The following is a 19,784-nucleotide window of genomic DNA, read 5'->3' on the forward strand; positions in this document are numbered from 1 at the left end:
CCTCTCCCCTTACAGCTGTGGGACCTGAACTGCAGGGCGCTCAGAGACTTGAGATTTGCACTCACCTAAATCCAAAGCTTCCCTTTATGCTCCATCGTGTTACTTTAATGTGCCATTCTGTGTTTAAGTCGTTTACCTCTCCTGTTTCCATCCCTTAATTTTTCTAGCCGCCAAAGTACTAGGCTGAAGGCAGTGAGGCAGACAGGCATTGCTCTGGCAAGTTCGTCATGAAGCCTAAAGATGAGTACCCACAAAAGACCCCCAGCATCCCAGCAGTCATCTCTGCTAGAGAAGGAGCTGCCTATACCAATGTAAATCTGTCCCCAGTTGGGATACAGCCCAGCAAGGGAGGAGAGGGGTGACTGTCAAGTCTGAGGATGCTCAAAAGGAAATGAGAGAGCTGTGGGCCTGGGCATGGTGGCACGGCCTGTAAACCCAGTGGCACTCTGTATGGGAGGATGTCATGGATTGTCATGGTATGGTGTGGGTTCATGCAGATCCCTGGAAAGAAGACTCAGAGCGTCTTAAGAATTAACCTAGCCTTACATGGCTGCAGGGGTCCAGCCTCAAAGGACTGAGCACTTTCCCTTGGCCCAGGGCATTTTTGTTTTCTCTCTATTTACAGTTTAGCCAGTTAATTTCCATACCATCAAAGAACCCTGAAAGGAGCCCCCAAGGATACAAGGCCAAGTACAGATTCCTAGATTTCTCAGGTACCAAGTTTTTGCATAGTCCTTTGATCCTTGGGAGACTCTCAGACAAGATTCACAAAGGACAACATCAGAGAAACAAAAGGTGTGGGTTAAACAAAGAATGGATTAGGGCTAGCTGCTACTCTCTGGAGCCAGTAAACTTTTAAAAACAACACCAGAAAGGGCGTGGTAGTTTAATGCCTAGCATCCCAGCACTGAGAGAGCAGAGACTGGAGCATTGCCACAAGTTTGAGGCTAGCCTGGGACACATGAGACTTGAAGGAAAAATAAAGGCCAGTGAGATGGCTCAGCAGGTAAGGGCACTAACCACCAAGCCTGATGACGACTTTGAGTTCTATCCCTGGACCTACAGGGTAGAAGGAGACCAGTCCATGCAAGTTGTCCTCTGACCTCCACACATTCACCATGGGCTGTGTCCACTCCTATGCACATACAAACACACAAATGTAACTTTGAAAAGGGGGAGGGCCAGGCATGGAGTCCCAGCACTGAGGAGGCAGAGGCAGGAGAACTGCCACAAGTTTTAGGCTATCTTGTCTACATAATGACCTCCAGGCCAGCCAAGACTATGTAATGAAGCCTGTCTCAAAACAACAACAACAAAAGACAAAACAACCAGCCTGCTCTGCATAGCAAGTTCCCGGACAGCCAGGACCACAGAGAAACCCTGCTTGAAACAACAACAAAAAGCATGGGTATAGAACACACACACATAATGAAAGAAAGGTGATCTGTGTTGCATAGCATACGTAAAGATTTCTAAAGTGGCCGGGCCTGGCAGCACATGCCTTTAATTCCAGGACTAGGGAGGTTGAGTCAGGTAGATAGATCTCAGAGTAAGGCCAGCCTGGTCTACATAGTGAGTTCTAGGTCAGCCAGGTCTACATAGAGAGACTCTATCGCAAAAGCAAACAAACATAAAAAAACAGATTTCTAAAGTATTCTATACTTTGGTTGGTTGGTTTGTTTGTTAGTTTTGTTGGGGGAGAAAGGCTCCCATGTAGCCAAGGTTGGCCTCAAACATGCTATGTAGCTGAGCATGAACATCAACGTATCCTCCTGCCTCCACCCCCTAGTGCTGAAATTACAAGTGTGTGCTACCTGGGCTGGAGAGATGGCTCAGCAGTCATTGGTGGCTCACAACCATCTCTAGTGGGATCTGATGCCCTCTTCTGGTATAAAGGTGTACATGCAGATAGAGCACTCATACATAAATAAGTCCTTTAAAAACAAAAACAAACCCTCTCTTAAGAAACAAAAACAGGGTTGGGGCTTTAGCTCAGTGGTAGAGCGCTTGCCTAGCAAGCACAAGGCCCGAGTTCGATCCTCAGCTCAAAAAAAAGGAAACAAAAACAAGCCAGGCAGTGGTGGCGCACACCTGTAATCCCAGCACTGGAGAGGCAGAGGCAGGTGGATCTCTGTGAGTTCGAGGCCAGCCTGGTCTATAGAGCTAGTCCAGGACAGGCTCCAAAGCTACAGAGAAACCCTGTCTTGGAAAGAAAACAACAACAACAACAACAACAAAAAAAAAACCAAGTGTATGCTACCATCCCCTCCAAACAAGTGGTTTTGTTTTAAAAACAAGATCTCACTGTGTAAACCAAACTGGCCTTGAACTCAGAGATCTACCAGCCTCTGCCTGAGTACTATAATTAAAGGTATGCTCTCAGGTCCTTTGGAAGAGCAGTGAGTGCTCTTAACTGTAGCACTCCAGCCTCTTGGGTTTTTGTTTTTGTGTTTGTTTTGGTGTTTTGAGACAGGGTTTCTCTATGTTGTCCTAGACCTTGATATGTAGACCAGGCTGAACTCGAACTCAGAGACACTCTTGCCTCTGCCTCTAAGAGATGTGTGCCACCAAGGTAGAGTCTCCTATAGCCCATGCTGGGCTTGAACTCTTTGTGTAACTGAGGATGACCTTGAATTTATGATCCCCTGTTTACCTGTAAATTGGGATTATAGTCATGGGCCACCACTCTGGACACAGGTCTTTCTGTTGAGCTACATAATACTTTTCCAAGATACCTCCTTTGCCATTCATTCTTGCCAGGCAGGTACACAGGGTCTCTCTACAGTGCTTCATACTCTGTGTTCTCCAGTGCAGTGAGCCTGGGTGACACTTGTCAATCAGGAGGCAGCCTTCAGGAGATCTCAGTATGACCCTGCAGGCTCACACAGCATCAGTGAAGGCAAGATGTGTAGGGAAGCTGATGGGCAGGCATCAAGCCAGGTGGTCAACTGCTCCCTAATGAAGATTCCATTCAGAACTGGTAGCTGAAGGCTGGGGAGACACCTCAGTGATTAAGAGCATTTGCTGCTCTTCCAGAGATACTTGAGTTTAATTCCTAGCACCCATGTGGTTGGTGGCAAACACCCATAGTTAACTGAAGTTCCAGGGAATCTGGTGCCCTCTTCAGGCTTGCGTGCAGACACAAATGAGGTATGCAGGTATACATTTAGAAAACACCACAACACGTAAAATAAAAAATAAAACGTTTAAAAATGTTTTTAAAATTGGCAGGTGGGGGAGCCTGGTCTGTTCATAACCTTAGGAAATGTTTCCTCCTGCTTCAGCCAGGCATGGTGGTCCATGCCTATAGTCACAGATGTGTGTATGTATATGTATATATGTGTGTGTATACATATATACACAATTTAATTGGATATGGAAATGTAAATATAAGCTGGGTGTGGTGGCTCACAACTGTAATTCCAGGACTCGGGAGTCTGAGAAAGTTGGGTTCCAGCCTAAGCTATGATGTGAGTTCCAGTCTTAGCCACAGAGGAAGCCCTGTCCCAGAAGTGCTGGTGAGGTGGGTTAGAGGTGAAGAGCATTTACTGCTCCAACAGAAGACCGAGTTCTGTTCCTAGCGTCCACATCAAATGGTTCATAACAGCCTGTAACTCCAACTCCAGGAGATCCAATGCTTGTGGCTTCTGTGGCCACCATACACACCCACACACATGTTGATACATACACATAATTAAAAATAAATGCTTTAAAATAAATTGAAAATTTTGAAGTAATAATCATAAACCGGGGCTGGAAAGATGGCCCAATGTCTTAGAGCATGTTCTGCTCTTGCACAGGACCTGGAGAGGACCCAGGTTCAATTCCCAGCACCCACATAGTGACATACAGTCATCTGTTACGCCAGTTCTAGGGAATCCAACACCTTCCTCTGACCTCCTTGGACACTAGGCATCTTCATACACGCAGGTAAAATACTCATAAATAAAAAATAAAAATATGCCGGGCGGTGCTGGCATACACCTTCAATCCCAACATTTGGGGTGCAGAGAAAGGCAGATCGTTCGAGGACGGCCTGGTCACAAAGAAAGTTCCAGGACAACTAGAGCTGTTACAGAGAAACCTTGTCTCGAAATCCCGCCCCGCAATAAAAAATTTAAATATATATATAATTTTTTAAAACGTGAGGAGTGCCACATGCTTAGTCTAGTCGGTAATAGTTGACATCATTGGGCTGAGATAAGAGCATTTTTATCTTCCCTATTTTTCACCCAACAGTGCACAGGCCACTTTGTCCCCTATGACATACTTTTTTATTTATTTAATGGAGACAGGATTCTCTGTATGTACCCTAGGTTACACTGGAACTGGAAATCCTGTCTCAGCCCCCGGAATGTTGGGATTACAGGTTTGCGCCCCGCAAAAAACCTGGCTCCGTCCTCCACGGCCAAACAGTAAATTTCAGACTGCGTCCCCCTCCTAGTGGCAGAGTAGGGGACTACAACCGAAGGAAGCGGCGGAGCCGAGCGCGCAGACTCCCGTGCCCTCTTTGCCCCTCCCTCGGTGCGCCGGAGACTGAACTCTGTTCCTGTGTGCCGCCAGTGCTGCCAATAAAGCTTGATTCAAATAAACGCGCTGCCCGGCGCGACCTCAACCAGCTCCTTCCGCCAGCTACTTTGACCACCAACCGAGAGGCGTAGCGGAGCCTGAAAGGCGGGACCGGAAGTAAAGCCTCCGCTCCGCAGGGTGAAAGGTTAGCGGAAGTGCCCTTCTTTCCTTTCTGCTGGGTACCGGCTCCTTGCTGTCGGTGAGTAGAGTCCCGCTTAGGGTCTTGCAATCCGCCGCCATCGCGACCCCGGAGTCGGGTGGCCGGGCGCGCTCCGACTCTGAGCCTCTGGCGGCTTCGTGGCGAGTCGCGTCGCTCGAGCAGAACCTGCGGGCGGCGTGGCCTTGTCGGCAGCGAGCGATCTAAAGTCGCGGGCCTACGGGCCCGGGCTCGCATCTAGAAAGTCGGCTCCGGGACCTTGCGCTTTACAGATTTCTGAGCGGCCCCTTGTCTTTGTTCTCTGCAGAAATGGGCAAGTTCATGAAACCCGGGAAAGTGGTGCTGGTCCTGGCTGGACGCTACTCGGGACGCAAAGCCGTCATCGTGAAGGTGCCAGGGCGCTGTGCTTGCATGCGGGCAGTTGGGCGGAACTGTAGGACGGGCGGGATCGGAATTTAAGATCTCCTTTCCTAGCAGTAGCTGCGGGACTCGGCGGCCAGGCTGCGGGCGGTAAATGCATGATAGATCCGAAGCAAGTGGGAGTTGAATTGGGATCCTGGCACATACTGTGAGATCCACCGACTAGGCTCTAAGTATTTAATAGTGGCCACCGTGTATTGAACCTCTTACAGGTGTGGAGTGTGATTCCTGCAGTAACATACTTTACTAAAGTTTAGAGGGGTTCACTTGTGTAACGTCAAAGTAATCCCTGCCGCAGCTGAGATGTGTGGAATGTGAGAAGCTGCTTTTACTTGAAACATCCCCTGGGTATTTTAGACTTTTGCTGTTGAGGACACTGGCTTTTCTGCTCCTGCTTCCTCAAGACCAGTCTTGAGACTGGTCTCTGGGTTAGATTCTCAGCTCTAACCTTCATTAGCCTCATGGACAAGTTGAAAGATAGATGGCACCTAGGAATACTCTGTGTAGCTCTGTTCCAGGCTGGACTTGAACTGCTGGGATCAAATGCAACTTTTTTGTCTGCTTGTTTTTCGAGACAGGGTTTTTCTGTATAGCTTTTGAAGCCTGTCCTGGATCTCATTTTGTAGACCAGGCTGGCCTTGAACTCACAGAATTTCACCTGCCTCTGCCTCCCGAGTGCTGAGATTAAAGACGAGAGCTACCACACCCGGCTAAATGCAATTTTTAAACTTGTCTCTCAAATGCTTTTGCAAAGTCTTGTGTGGTGGGAATAAACACAGGCTAATGCGAAGTTACTGTCCTTTGGCCCTTTGAGCTTAGCACTAAATGGTTATGGTTATTCTCTGCGATAGTGTGGAGGTGTGTGTTTAATGAACATACAGTTTTACTTATAGTGTCCAAGCAGTAACATCATTGTGTGTGTGTTTTTCTTCCTCACTTAGAACATTGATGATGGCACCTCAGACCGCCCTTACAGCCATGCCCTGGTGGCTGGAATTGACCGCTATCCCCGAAAAGTGACAGCTGCCATGGGCAAGAAGAAAATCGCCAAGAGGTCAAAGATCAAGTCCTTTGTGAAAGTTTATAACTACAATCACCTCATGCCCACAAGGTGAGCTTTCCAAAAAATGGAAAAGTGTGGATTTTCGTTTCCTTTCCTGATTTGGCTTGGCTCTCCTCCGTCTTGGAGAATGCTTCTCTGTCTCCTGGATCCTTCCTATCGAGGGGATGGGTTCTTGTTAAATAAGAAACAAAGAGCCAATTGCAGAGTTAAAAGGATTTTCAAGACAGGGTTTCTTTGTGTGGCCTTGGCTGTCCTGGAACTCGCTCTGTAAGCCAGGCTGGCCTTGGACTCAAATCCATCTGTCTCTGCCTCCCGAGTGCTGGGGTGGTTTTTTTGTCTTTTAGCAAGGGGTTATCCTCAGATCTGGGATCTCAATGCCTGGGTTACAAGTGAAGTAAAGATGGCTGCATTTGTCTTCCATCAAGGGCAGGCAAGACAGGTCTGGTCTGCCTTCTCACTGTGAGACGGCTTCCTGCCTGCTGTTGGTAACCAGAGTTTAATCCTTGGAGTTATATAGAGGTAGAAGGAGAGCGCTGCACAAGTGTTTGCTTTAGACCACACTGGAGAGGTGACTTAGCCTTTAAGGGTGCTTGTTCTTGCTGAGCAAGCTGGGTTCCGTGTTAGGCGGTTCAAAGCTGCCTGTACTCCAGCTTCTCTTTTAATCTTTTTGTATATAGGTGGTATGTGTGTGTCTTGAAGGTGCTGAGAATTGAGACTAGGTTCTCTGGAAGCACAATCAGTGCCCTTGACCGCTGAACCATCTCTCCAGGCGCACCCGCAGAAACAGTTTCTTTACAGCTGAGGTGGTAGTGTGGTTATGATCCTAGCTGAGTGAAGCCAGGGACCTGTGGGCCAGCCAGAGCTGTATAGTGAAATGAGAGTGTTGAGTGAGAAGCCATTTTTCATTACTTTAACTGCTGGGCCCTTGAGTGACAGTCTTTCCAGCACTTGCTATCTCAGTACAGGGTGAGTAAAGGGACTATAGGAATCAAGGGTCCTGAACTGTTATGTTGGAGCCCAGCAGCATGTCTTCAAATGAATCTTTGAAGACAAAAGGATCATTGTGGAGTGGTCTTAAAGTCTCACATGGTAGATCTCACTCTTCAGAAGGGGTTCTGGAAGTTAAGGTGAGAAGTCCCAGTGTTTAGGAAATGGAAATGGATATTAAAATGAGAAATTCCAAGAAATTGCATGAGGATGTCCTACCTTTAGCGAATGTTCCTCACTGTTTCACTGAGGGGTTGGATCCTACTGGCCCCGGGTCCCCGGGACTAGGCCAAATGAAGTCTCTAGCTAACCCTGCCTGTGCTCCATTGCCCCAGGTACTCTGTGGACATCCCCTTGGACAAAACGGTTGTCAACAAGGATGTCTTTAGAGACCCAGCCCTGAAACGCAAGGCCAGGCGGGAGGCCAAGGTCAAGTTTGAGGAACGGTAAGTACGTCCTGTCTTTGTTGAATACACTTTTACTACCCATGAAACAATTTGTTTTTCTGTTCCATTTTTCATGTGTCTTTCTGTTTTTTCCTTTCTAGATACAAGACAGGGAAGAACAAATGGTTTTTCCAGAAGCTTCGCTTTTAGGTATATTTTTGTTCCCGTCATTAAAAACAAAACAAAAAAAAGCTTGTGTCTGCCTGCTGCATGTGTATTGAAAAAGGAGACCATGGGATAAGAGACATTGGAAAGTGGGCTGTGGGGAAATGAAGCCGTTGTGCTTTGTGAGTCTTGAACTTGGTGACCAGCTGAGGGACTGAAATCCTTGAAGAAAGTGATGCTGATCCCTTTAAAGACTTATTGTGTGTACAATGCCCTGCCTATATGTATGCCTGAACGCCAGAAGAGGGTGCCAGATCTCATTACAGATGGTTGTGAGCCACCATGTGGTTGCTTGGAATTGAACTCAGGACCTCTGGAAGAACAGCCAGTGCTCTTAACCTCTAAGCCATCTCTCCAGCCTACTCCTGGCATTTTAATGAGGTGCAGAACTGTTCTGTCAAAGCAGGGAAGGGTGGAGCTCAGCCTGCCTCCCATTAGGAACCTCATTCTGCTAACCCTGCGGAGATTTAAAATGCAGACAGTAGCTAGTGCCTTTAATCCCAACAGGGTGATCTCTGAGTTTAAGTCTGTCCTGGTCCACATAGTTCTGGGGCAGCCAGATCAACAGTGAGATCCTGTTTTAAATAAGTGCCCCCATGAGGGGTGGTTAGCGATATAAGCCTTTAATCCTGGCACTTGGGAAGCAGAGTACAGCCTGGTCTACAGACAGCCAGGCCTACACAGAGAAACCCTGTTTCAACAAAAACAAAAAACCCAAACAAAAAATAGCACTAGAAGCAGGTGGGTCTCTGAGGTTGAGGCCAGCCAAAGTTATACCATCTTAAAAAACAAGGTGTGTGAGGGGGACCAGGTGGCTGTGTGCTAATAGAAAAAAACTTGTGTTGTCTCAATGCAAATAAGGTGTTGGCTAGTACAGCCCTGGCAGTGTTCGCCATCCTAGGCAATGGAGAAAGATCATTAAGAGAAATCCTGACGATGGATGGATGGCCCAGCAGTTAGAACTCGGTTCTCTTAGGACCAGTTTTGTTAACTAGAACCTACATCATATACACAGGCCTACACACAATTTTTAAGGGAGGGTGGCAGTGGCACAAACCTTTAACCCTAGCAGAACCAGGCAGATCTCTTGTGAGTTCCAGGCCAGCCTGGTCCACAGTGAGATCCAGGACAGGCACCAAAACTACACAGAGAAACCCTGTCTCGAAAAACCAAAAAATAAGGGTGAGGCAGAGGCAGGTGAATCTCTTGAGCTCGAGGCCAGCCTGGTCTACAAAGCTAGTTCCAGGAAAGGTGCAAAGCTACATAGAGAAAAAAGTCTCGTTATTACTATGCCTTCACAATGGTACGTGGACACCCCTGCCCACACAAACGTAATTTTAAAAATAAAATCTGGAGCTGGGCGGTGGTGGTGCACGCCTTTAATCCTAGCACTCAGGAGGCAGAGATGGGCAGATCTCTGAGTTCGAGGCCGCCTGGGCTACCAAGTGAGTTTCAGGAAAGGCGCAAAGCTACACAGAGAAACCCTGTCTCGAAAACACCAAAATAAAAAATAAAAACAATCTGCTGGATGTCCTTTCACTTCTTGTCTTTAATCTCAGCATTTTGGAAGCAAATGCAATAGAGTCAAAGCCTGCTAGAGCTTCATGCTAATCATGTCTTAAAATCCAAGAAAAGGGTAGGGGGAAATCCTACCCACTCCCTTTCAATCCCCTAGAGCATACACTTGACTCTCAGGCATTTGAAAGCTCCTCCCGAGGGTGGGGCTGTGTGCTCGGAGGTGGGAATTCACAGAAACGAAAGTGGAACCAAATCTTGCAAGCAGAAGTGGTTGGGGTTTATTTCAGACGCTGCTGGAGGCTGAGGAAACCAAAGACCCCTCTAAAGGCCCAAGCCAGACTAGTCCTCCAGGACCCTCTCTGAAGCCTCTGCTTTTGCCAACCAGGTGTGAGTCATGTCTGTGACTCTCCACGATGTAAGTAAGGGAGCAGGAGTGTTTTCGGGTGTGAGGGGGAATTCAGAGTGCTCTAGGCTGAGAACCTGCTCTGCTCACGCCCGCTGAAGGGCTGGAAAGAAGTAGAGAACTGGGGTCACCTTAGGCTGTGGAGCTGATCATTTTACCTAGTGCCTCAAAGACCAGGACTTTCAGCACACGCAGCTCAGGACCTTGATTCTGTGTGGATATGTTTTGGGTTTCATAGATATTGCCATTAGTTAAAGTATTCTGTACCTGCTCTAATGGGAAACAGGGGCGCCCTGGGGTATCTTCCAGCCTCAGAGTCCTCCCCTCAGACTTCCATATCAATCTATTGCTCCTCTCGGGGATAGGTGGTCTCCTCTTTGAGTGCTCACTTCCCTCTGACTCGGGTGGCCTCTGAGCAGCTAGGTTGAGCTGTCAAGTGGGCCTGTGGGCAGCCAGTGAGGCCACAGCAGCAACCACAGTGTCCTGCAGTGGGCAACCACCTCTGAGGAAGGGTCCAGCTCAGCTTGTCCTCCCCAGCTTTCCCAGTCCCCCCTCTCATTAGTTCTGTTGCTTGAGAAGTTTTCATTTGCTTCTTAGATATAATAAGGAGAACCACAGGCTCCCGGAGCAAATCTGCCTGGTTTCAAATCCTGGTTTCTTTAGATCGTCGCCTTGGACCAGTCATTAGCCTTTCTAGAGTTTCCAGTCTAATCCCCATTTCCTCACTACGTAGGGATATTAAACTTCTTCAAAGGGTACCTATATGGAAGGATAGGGAGACAGCTCAGTCTGTAAACTGTTTGTCTTCAAGCATGAGAAGGAATTCAGGCCTCAGAACCCAGGTTAAAAGCCGAGTGCCGTGACAGGTGCTTGTAATCCAGCAGTAGGCTGGAAGAGACAGGCATACATACCCTGGGGTTTGTCGGTGAGCCACCCTGGCCTACTGGACAGCTCCAGACCAGTGAGAGACCCTGTCTTTAAAGGTAAGGTAGAGGCCTGGAGAGTTGGCTCAGCAGTTAAGAGTATGTGTTGCTCTGGCAGAGAGCCTGGCTATAGTTCCCACCACCAGCTTGTTGGAGTACAACCTTCCATAACTCTAGTTCCAGGGGATCCAGTGCCCTCTTCTGGCCTCTCCAGGCACCTGGCATGCATGTGGTCCACTGACATACATGCAAGCAAAACATTCACAAATGCAAACGTGTACACACACACACACACACACACACACACACACACACACACACACATCTCCTGGGAACTCTACTAGAGAGATGGCTCTGACTATCCTAGAACAGGATTTGATTCCTAGCACTCACACGGAGGCTAACAACCTTCTGTAACTCCAGGTCTAGGGGATCTGGCATCCTCTTTTGGCCTCCTTGGACAGGGCATGCATATGGTGCACAGACATACATGTAGGCAAAATACACATACACATTGGGAAAAAAAATCCTGGTAACTAAATTTAGGTCCTAACTGCTAAGCCACCTCTCCAGCATCATTATCTTTTTAAAAAATTGGTTTAGATTAATTTATCTTTTCTGAAAGATTTATTTTTATTTTTTTATAATTATATGGGTGTCTTGCCTGCATGTATGTCTATATACCACTTGCATGCCCAATGCCTGTAGAGGATAGAAGGGGGTATTGGATTACCTGGATCTGAAGTTACAGCTGGTTGTGAATCACCATATGGGTGCTGGGAACTGAACCTGTGTCCTCTATAAGAACAGCCAGTGCTCTTAACTGCTGAGCCATGTCTCCAGCCCCAGATTTATTTATCTTATTTTATTTGTATGAGTTGTTTTACCAGCATGCATGTATGTGCACCATGTGTTTAACTGGTACCCTCAGAGGTCAAAAGAGGATATTGGATCCCCTCCAGGGAATCAAGGACAGTTGTGAGCCAACATGTGAGTGCTGGGAACTAAACCTGAGTCCTCTGCAAGAGCAGCAAGTGCTTTTTTGTTGTTTGTTTATTGAGACGGGATCCTTCTGTGTAGCCCTTGCTGTCCTAGAACTAGCTCTGTAGACCAGGCTGGCCTCGTATTCACAGAGATCTACTTGCCTCTGCCTCCTGAGTGCTGAGATTAAAGGTGTGTGCTAAAGATGCGTGCTGCCACTGTCTGGCCAGCAACTGCTTTTTTTTTTTTTTTTTTTTAAAGATGTATTTATTATGTATACAGTGTTCTGCCTGCATGTATGCCTGCAGGCCAGAAGAGGGCACCAGATGGTTGTGAGCCACCATGTGGATGCTGGGACTTGAACTCAGAACCTTTGGAAGAGCAGCCCAGAACTCCTTAACCTCTGAGGCATCGCTCTAGCCCTGCCAGTAATGTATCTTTTAATCACTACATACTCTTTTTTAGTGTGTGTGTGTGTGCACTCGCCATGGTGAGCATATGGCAGTCACAGGATAACTTTCAGGAAGTTCTCTCCTTCCACCATAGATCTGGGGTCAAATTCAAGTCATCAGTCTTGTGTCAGGTGTTTTTATCATAAGCCATCTCACCAGTTCCTCCCACCCCACCTCCCATTTCAGTGTAATACCATTTACCCAGAAGGCAGGGGAAACAGATCAGTGGCTAATGAGGACCTACTAAGTGCCAGGTATGGTGGGATGCTATCATTCAAGTATCACACAATCACCTCCTGGGCTGGGGGTGTAGCTCTGGGATAGAGTATGTGTTTAACATTTATAAGTCCCTGTTTCTATCCCCATCACTGTGGTGGGGAGGAACAGATCACAGAAGTTTGGCAACTTGGATTAGGCAATTAAAAACAGTTAACTTATCATAAAGACAATGATCAGAAGTTCACATACAGATAAGTCCTCAACTCACAATGGTCTGGCTTTACAATAGTGTTAAAGTGACTACATTCAGTAACAAGTGTTTTTTGTTTTAATTTTTGTTTGTTTACTTTTGAGGCAAGGTCTTACTAGTATCTTTGGCTGGCTTGGAAGTTACAACATAGACCAGGCTGGCCTCAAACTCACAGATCCACTTGCCTCTGCCTCTCCCAAATTAGGGTTAAAGTTAGGCTCCACCACACCTAGCCAGCTAGTGCTCTCTGGATTTTGATCTCTTCCACTTGTGATCTGATGTTATCTCTGCTTACGGCAAGGAGTCATGCCGATGACCTCTGACACCGCTAAACTATGACAAGTGAACTCTCCTGTGTTTCTGTCTTCTGACTTCCTATTTATTGAGACAGGGTCTGGATCTGTACCTCAAGCTGCTCTCAAATAATGTCTTCCTGTTGCAGCCTCCTAGTACGGGGACTATGGGCTTTCACTACCACATCTGGTTATCCAATGCATTTCTTCTCTCGCTCTTTCTTTTTAAGAGATAGGGTTTCTCTGTATAACCCTGGCTATCCTGGGACTTGCTCTATAGACCAGGTTGGTCTCGAACTCAGATCTGCCTGCCTTTGCCTCTGGAGTGCTGAGACTAAAGGTATGCACTACCACGGCCTGGTTCAATGCATTTCTTAAAAGTATAATTTCCATTTTTTTTTCTTAGATGTTTTGTCTGTCATTCTTATGAAGCAAGCTTTTGTTGCTTTGTTGGCAAATCTAAATCAGGAGGGGGAGGGTCAGTCCTCCCAGGCGTCAGGAGATTGATTCCTGACTACCTTGCTGTGAATGGAACAGTGCATGCAGCTTCCCATAGAATTTGGAAAGCACATGACCATCAAAGACACTTCAGGAATGTGGCAGCGGTCTCCACTGTGTTCCAAATGACTTACTCCTTTTTTTTTTTTTTTTTAAAGATTTATTTATACACAGTATTCTGCTTGCATGCCAGAACAGGGCATAAGATCTCATTATAGAAGCATATAAGCTGCCATGTGGGTACTGGGAATTGAACTCAGGACCTCTGGAAGAGCAGCCAGTGCCCTTAACCTCTGAGCCATCTCTCCAGCCCCATGACATATTTCTTAATGGCCTTGTTGCTATGCACACATCTGGTTAGAGCAGCACCTCAGCTGCAGGTGGGTGTGGCCTTTTTGGTGACAGGGCTGTGGCTCCTGTTTTGGGTCACCTCCAAAAGTTAATGCATTTTTTACTTACAGTATTTTCATCTCAAAGGGCTTATCCTACTGTGAACAGAGAGCATCTAGGAGGAGGTTAGTATTGGAGCTCGTTTATAACAGGAGGCAAAGGGCAAGAGCATGGTGCATTCCTGTAATTCCAGCACTCTGGAGGCTAAGGCAGGAGGATTGCCTTGAGTTTAGGGTAAGCTGGTCTAAAGAGAGACCTGTGTCCAAAACAAAAACAAAAGAAAAATGAAAATGTACATGTCCAATAATAGATTAGGGGTTTTTTAATTTATTTTTATTTTATGTGCATTGGTGTTTTGCCTTCATGTGTGTCTGGGTGAAGGTGTTGGGTCCTCTGGAACTGGAGTTACAGACAGCTGTGAGCTGCCATGTGGATGCTGGGAATTGGACCCAGGTCCTCTGGAAGAGCAGTCAGTGCTCTTAACCAATGAGCCGCCTCTCCAGCCCTAATAGATTAGGTTTTAAAAAATATGATAAAGTATATTACATAGTAGGGACCCGGATCAGTGGGCAATATACGTGCTATGCAAGCATGAGGACCTGAGCTTGAATCCCAGAAACCCAAGTAAAGCTGGGCATATAGTATCTTGCATCTATAATCCTGGTGCTTCTGTGGCAAGATGGTAGACAGAGACAAAAGAGTCCCTAGAAGTCCAGGGCTAGCCTGGTCCATACAGTGGCAACACCTGAGAGACCCTGTCTCAAACATGATAGAAGGCAAGGACTAACATCTGCATTTGTCCTCAGACTTCCACTTGTGTGACACACGTGCACGCACACACGTGCACACACTCACTCAAGTGCACACACATACACAAGGGGATCTGAACACCACCATAGTGGGCGGAGTGGGCGGAGCTTAAGCAATCGACTCTGGATGTGATTACTCATGCCTCAGTTCCTAGTCCAGTCCATCCTGTCACGTGACCCTCACAACCACAGGGTTTGGTACCTTTTTTTTTTTTTTTTTTAAATAAATCCTGAGACAGGGTTTCATCATGTAGCCCTGGCTGGTCTGACCTGGAACTCATTTACATGTGTATACCTTACCTCTGTCTCCCAAATACAAAGATTACAAGTATGTGCCACCGCACTTGGGTAATCTTTCTTTGTTTTTTTGTTTTGTTTTGTTTTCTCAAGACAGGGTTTCTCTCTGTAGCCCTGGCTGTCCTGGAACTCACTCTGTACACCAGGCTGGCCTCAAACTCAGAGATCCTCCTGACTCTGCCTCACAATTGCTGAGAATAAAGGCAGGCACCACCGCCTCCACCACCTGACAAATTGTTCAAGTATGTTTTTCCTTGAGCTTTCTTTTTCAAATAAAAATCTAGAGTTCTAATTTCTTTCTTTCTTTCTTTCTTTTTTTTTTTTTGTTTGTTTGTTTGTTTGTTTTCGAGACAGGGTTTCTCTGTGTAGCTTTGTGCCTTTCCTGGAACTCACTTGGTAACTTGGTAGCCCAGGCTGGCCTTGAACTCACAGAGATCCACCTGGCTATGCCTCCCGAGTGCTGGGATCAAAGACGTACGCCGCCGCCACCACCACCCGGCTCTAATTTCTTTTAAAAATAGGGAGATAAAGGGGTTGGGGATTTACCTCAGTGGTAGAGCACTTGCCTAGCAAGCACAAGGCCCTGGGTTCGGTCCTCAGCTCTGGAAAAAAAAAAAATAGGAAGATAAGCTGGTAGTGGTAGTGCATGCCTATAGTCCCAGGACTGGGGAGGCAGAGGCAGGGGCAGGCGGTGCTATGAGTTGGAGTTCGAGGCCAGCCTGCTCTACATAGTGAATTCCAGAACAGCCAGGGCTACACAGAGAAACCCTTTCTCGAAAAACAACCACAAACAAAAAAGAATAGGAATATACAGGATATTGGAACCACATCTCCATGGGAAAAAAATAACCTCAACCACTCCTTATCACCCTGCATTGATCTTGACTTGCTGATGTCATCTAACTGGCCCTCAGCTAGAGTTTGTAACCTCTGATTCACAGATGTAAACAAGACCTTTTCCACCATTCCGAAGCCAGCATAACTGGGTCAAGCTCTAGTTGTCCTCTGCTTGACACAGAACACACTCATGGAATGTCTTCAGCACCACCGTAACAGGCTCTCTCCCTCTCACTCAACTTCATTCATTTATCACACATTTACTGAACCTGTTCCGTTCTGGAGACTGTTCTAGACATTAGGGATACAGATGGGATCTGTCGGGTTGGCTTATTCCAAGCAAGGAAGAACGCCCTTCTCTGGGCCAGTCTTATCAGGTTTCCTCACTAGCACCTGAGCTCTGCCAGCCACTGTCTGTGCTTCCCCACAAACAAAGGTGCCTTCATTCTGACTCCTCGCTCCCTGGCTATTCTGTCTGTGTTCTCTTTGGACTCTCTCCAACTCACGCCAGCCTGGAAGGAAGGCTGCTTGGTATGTGGAAAGAGGACAAGCTAGGAGATGTGCAAATCACTTCTCCACTCAGGACTTGGTTTCCTCACTGGGAAGCAGCGGTTGGCAGAGCCCTCTGGACTCAGCCTGCCTGGCCAAACGACTTCCGACAAATCCTCTAGGCTTTTCAGTCTCCTCCTCTATAAAGTAAGGTCAAGAGGGCATCCCCACAGTGCTGTGACAAGAACTGATTGACACAGTCAGTTTGAAAGGTTTAGCTTATGGGTGGGGTAGCTCATGCCTGTGATCCTCCAACTCTGGAGGCTGAAGTCGGAGGAGTGTTGTGAGTTTGAGGCCTGCCCGGGGGCTGGAGGACAATCTCCTTCTGGAGCAGTACTGAGTTTAATCCCTGGCACTGCCTAAGCCAGGTGTGGCAGTACCTGCCTGTAATTCCAGCCCTCGGGAGGTGGACACTCAAGTTCAAGGTTATCCATGGCTGCATAAAGAGTGTGAGGCACACCAGGTGTGATGGTTCATGCCTTTCATCCCAACACCTGGGAGGGAGGCAGAGGCAGGTGGATCTATGTGAGTTGGAGACCAGCCTGGTTTACAAAGTGAGTTCCTGGATAGCCAGGGCTACACAGAAAAACTCTGTCTTTAAAAAAAAAAATTTTTTTTAAAAAAGGAGGAGGAGAGGGGATGGGGAAAGAAGGAAGGGTGTAAAGGTGCTTGCTGGGTGAGCCTGGCAACCTGAGTTTAATCCTCAGAACCCACAGGGAGGGGAGAAAGAACTAGCTCCACAAACTTGTCCTCATGCACATCACACAGATAAATGCAGGAAGCAAGCAAGCAGGTCTAGCTCAGTAAATATTAACAAATAGGCCAGGGTGTAGTTCAGTGATAGTGTACACCTTGAATGCCCACGGACCAGGGTTCAATCCCCAGAACCACCAGAAGTCAGCAAACAGTGGAATGCTGTTTTGCTGCCCCTAGCCAAGGCTCCTTCTAGAGGACTCAGTTGCTTCATCTTCATGTTGGGATTATCCTTCCTCCAAACTCCTGCTGTTCTTCCCAGTCAGCCCAGAACTTGGGTGAGTTTGTTACAGGACCGAGGGCCAGCGGGACTCTTCCCTGTCGGGGCCCAAGGCCTTGTAGCCAGAGCTAGACTAGTGTCTGTTAGAGTCTGGACCTAGGCTTGTGAATCAGCTGTAGCTGCTACAGGGTCCTGAGGTGGACTGGGTTAGGACCAGGCCAGTCCCGGGAAAGGGGGTCAGAGACATGGGCATCATCTCTGCATCTGGAGAGTCCAGACCTGGCCTCCCTCCCCAAGGCTCACATGTCAAGAAAGGCCGATGGCTGCTGCCTCCTCCTCTTCCTCTTAGTTTTTTTTCTCCCCTAAGACAGGGTTTCTCTGTGTAGTCCTGGCTGTCCTGGAACTCACTCTGTAGACCAGGCTGTCCTCGAACCCAGAGATCTGCCTGCCTCTGCCTCCTGAGTGCTGGGATTAAATGGCTGCCTTCTTACCCACTTCTGCTCCAACAGGTCCTCTACAGTCTTCAGGAGGAGCAATCCAGGCTCAAGATGAAGCTGCAGAAGCTGAAAAGGGAGCTCATGGACTCTCCCAGAGACAAGGTTAGGTGGGAAATGAGGTATTCCTGGTAGAAAGGGGCTGGCCAGGGGCTGGAAAGATGGCTCAGTGGTTAAGAGAGCAATTTGGTGCTCTTGCAGAGGACATAGGTTCAGTTCCTGGCAGCTCCTAAGTGCCTGGAACTCCAGATGCGGGAGGGGGGGGGGGGGAATACAACGCCCTCTTCTGGCCTTCATGGGTCCCTGCACACACACAGATACACATGCACCCGTGTAACTACTATTCCTTGCTGTGTGACCTCAAGTATGTTGCTTGAGCTCTCTGAACCTCAGTTTTCTCATCGGTGAGGTCAAGTTACCTACATTCCAGGCTTTGTGAGGACAAACCAAACGCTGGTATGAAAAGTGGCTGGTGTGAGCTGGCGTGGTGGCACAAGCCTTTAATCCCGTCATTCATCATTCTGGAGGCAGAGGCAGGAGGGTCACTGTGAGTTTGAGGCCAGCCTGCTCTACAGAACTAGTTCCAGGACAGCCAAAGAGAGAAAGAAAGATCAAGTATCTGGTGTGACCTGCTGTTACCACACAGTACAGCTCTTCAGTGAAGGCATTCTACACTGAGCATTGTACTCTAAACAGAATCGGAGGAGACATTTTGCTCAGAAGGGAGGAGTGAGGACCTCTCCTACTCTTGAAGGTTATTACTTGCTTCCCTCTCCCAACCTCCAGATCCCATTCCCGGTGCCCGAGGTCCCCCTGGCATTCCAAGGCCGCACTCAGCAGGGCAGTCAAGTGCCCAAGTTTCTGGTTTCTAACTTGAAGATCTGCTGCCCTCTGCCTGGAGGTTCTGCTCTGGTCACCTTTGATGACCCCAAAGGTTAGCCTTGGGTGGGAGGGGATCGTCTGGGGGGTGGTTAGGAGGGAGGTCAGAGGTTTCCCAGTACTGACCCTGCTGTCGTTCCCCACCCCCTCCAGTGGCTGATCAGTTGCTACAACAAAAGGAACATAAAATTGACGTAGAGGACTGCCGGCTGCGGGTGCAGATCCAGCCCTTGGAGCTACCTGTGGTGACCAACATCCAGGTGACAGAATGGCAGGGTCCTTCCCCATGCTATAGGTGGGATTCAGCAGCTGGCTTATATGGATGAGTGGGCCATCCTCTCTGTCTCCTGCTAGGTGTCCAGCCAGCCGGATAACCACAGGGTGCTAGTCAGTGGCTTTCCTGCTGGACTTAAGCTGAGTGAGGAGGAGCTGCTAGACAAGTTGGAGATCTTCTTTGGCAAGGCCAAGAATGGAGGCGGGGATGTGGAGACCCGGGAGATGCTGCAGGGGACTGTCATGCTAGGTTTTGCTGATGAAGAAGGTACAGGTCCTGTAGTGGAGGCGGCTGGGGTCAGGGTGCATGAGGCTGGGAGAAGAAAAGCCTTAATGACAAAGGCCACCCTTCCCTGTTCCTCACAGTGGCCCAGCACCTATGCCAGATTGGCCAGTTCCAAGTGCCACTGGGCCGACAGCAGGTCCCCCTGAGAGTCTCTCCCTATGTGAGTGGGAAGATCCAGAAAGCAGAGGTGAGTGGTGAGTGGGGCCAGGGAAGCGTCTACCTGCCGAACACCCCCAAACCTCACTGGCCTACACAGCAGCCTTCCCGGCCGGTCCTCCAGACCTGTTCTGTGTTTTCATGAGGTACTCCTCGTTCCAACCTCTGCTCCCCACTGTCCTGTGTTCCAATAAGCCCTTGCTGTTTCCTGTCTTTTTCTAGATCAAATACCAGCCAGCGCTTCACTCAGTGCTGGTGACGAATATTCCTGATGTCCTGGATGCCCAAGAACTGCATGACATCCTGGAGATCCACTTCCAGAAGCCCACCCGTGGGGGCGGGGAGGTGGAGGCCCTGGCAGTTGTGCCCTCAGGGCAGCAGTGCCTGGCTGTCTTCACTTCCACAGCAAGCTAGGTCTGCATGTCCACCTGCTAGGGACTGAGGTCACATACTGCCTAATGCTACCCAGAACAATGCATGTACTAACCTAACCCTGT

The 19,784-nt window shown here is 48.2% G+C and overlaps 2 protein-coding genes across 2 annotated transcripts; both read left to right on the plus strand.

The window, feature by feature from the left end:
• Window positions 1-4,684: 4,684 nt before the first annotated feature.
• Rpl27 (ribosomal protein L27) lies at window positions 4,685-7,848 on the plus strand. Its single transcript, XM_036196560.1, has 5 exons — window positions 4,685-4,768; window positions 5,034-5,116; window positions 6,088-6,257; window positions 7,532-7,642; window positions 7,744-7,848. Exons 2-5 carry the CDS (start codon window positions 5,036-5,038, stop codon window positions 7,790-7,792), a joined length of 411 nt encoding a protein of 136 aa, XP_036052453.1. The 5' UTR covers window positions 4,685-4,768; window positions 5,034-5,035; the 3' UTR covers window positions 7,793-7,848.
• Window positions 7,849-9,578: 1,730 nt separating this feature from the next.
• Ifi35 (interferon induced protein 35) lies at window positions 9,579-19,778 on the plus strand. Its single transcript, XM_036197140.1, has 7 exons — window positions 9,579-9,740; window positions 17,709-17,798; window positions 18,480-18,627; window positions 18,726-18,832; window positions 18,927-19,113; window positions 19,212-19,318; window positions 19,510-19,778. The coding sequence occupies exons 1-7, from the start codon at window positions 9,720-9,722 to the stop codon at window positions 19,699-19,701; spliced, it is 852 nt and encodes a 283-aa protein (XP_036053033.1). The 5' UTR covers window positions 9,579-9,719; the 3' UTR covers window positions 19,702-19,778.
• The last annotated feature ends 6 nt before the right edge of the window (window positions 19,779-19,784 follow it).

Source organism: Onychomys torridus, chromosome 8 (assembly GCF_903995425.1).
Source record: "Onychomys torridus chromosome 8, mOncTor1.1, whole genome shotgun sequence".
NCBI classification, from domain to species: domain Eukaryota; kingdom Metazoa; phylum Chordata; class Mammalia; order Rodentia; family Cricetidae; genus Onychomys; species Onychomys torridus.

Excerpts from the sequence above, each read along its gene's own strand:
- Ifi35 (XM_036197140.1), top strand. The coding sequence starts at position 9,720 with ATGTCTGTGACTCTCCACGAT. Across the intron at positions 9,741-17,708 it reads TGTCTGTGACTCTCCACGAT|GTCCTCTACAGTCTTCAGGA; the intron begins GTAAGTAAGGGA and ends CTGCTCCAACAG. Across the intron at positions 18,833-18,926 it reads CTGTGGTGACCAACATCCAG|GTGTCCAGCCAGCCGGATAA; the intron begins GTGACAGAATGG and ends GTCTCCTGCTAG.
- Rpl27 (XM_036196560.1), top strand. The coding sequence starts at position 5,036 with ATGGGCAAGTTCATGAAACCCGGGAAAGTGGTGCTGGTCCTGGCTGGA. Across the intron at positions 5,117-6,087 it reads GCAAAGCCGTCATCGTGAAG|AACATTGATGATGGCACCTC; the intron begins GTGCCAGGGCGC and ends TTCCTCACTTAG. Across the intron at positions 6,258-7,531 it reads AATCACCTCATGCCCACAAG|GTACTCTGTGGACATCCCCT; the intron begins GTGAGCTTTCCA and ends CCATTGCCCCAG.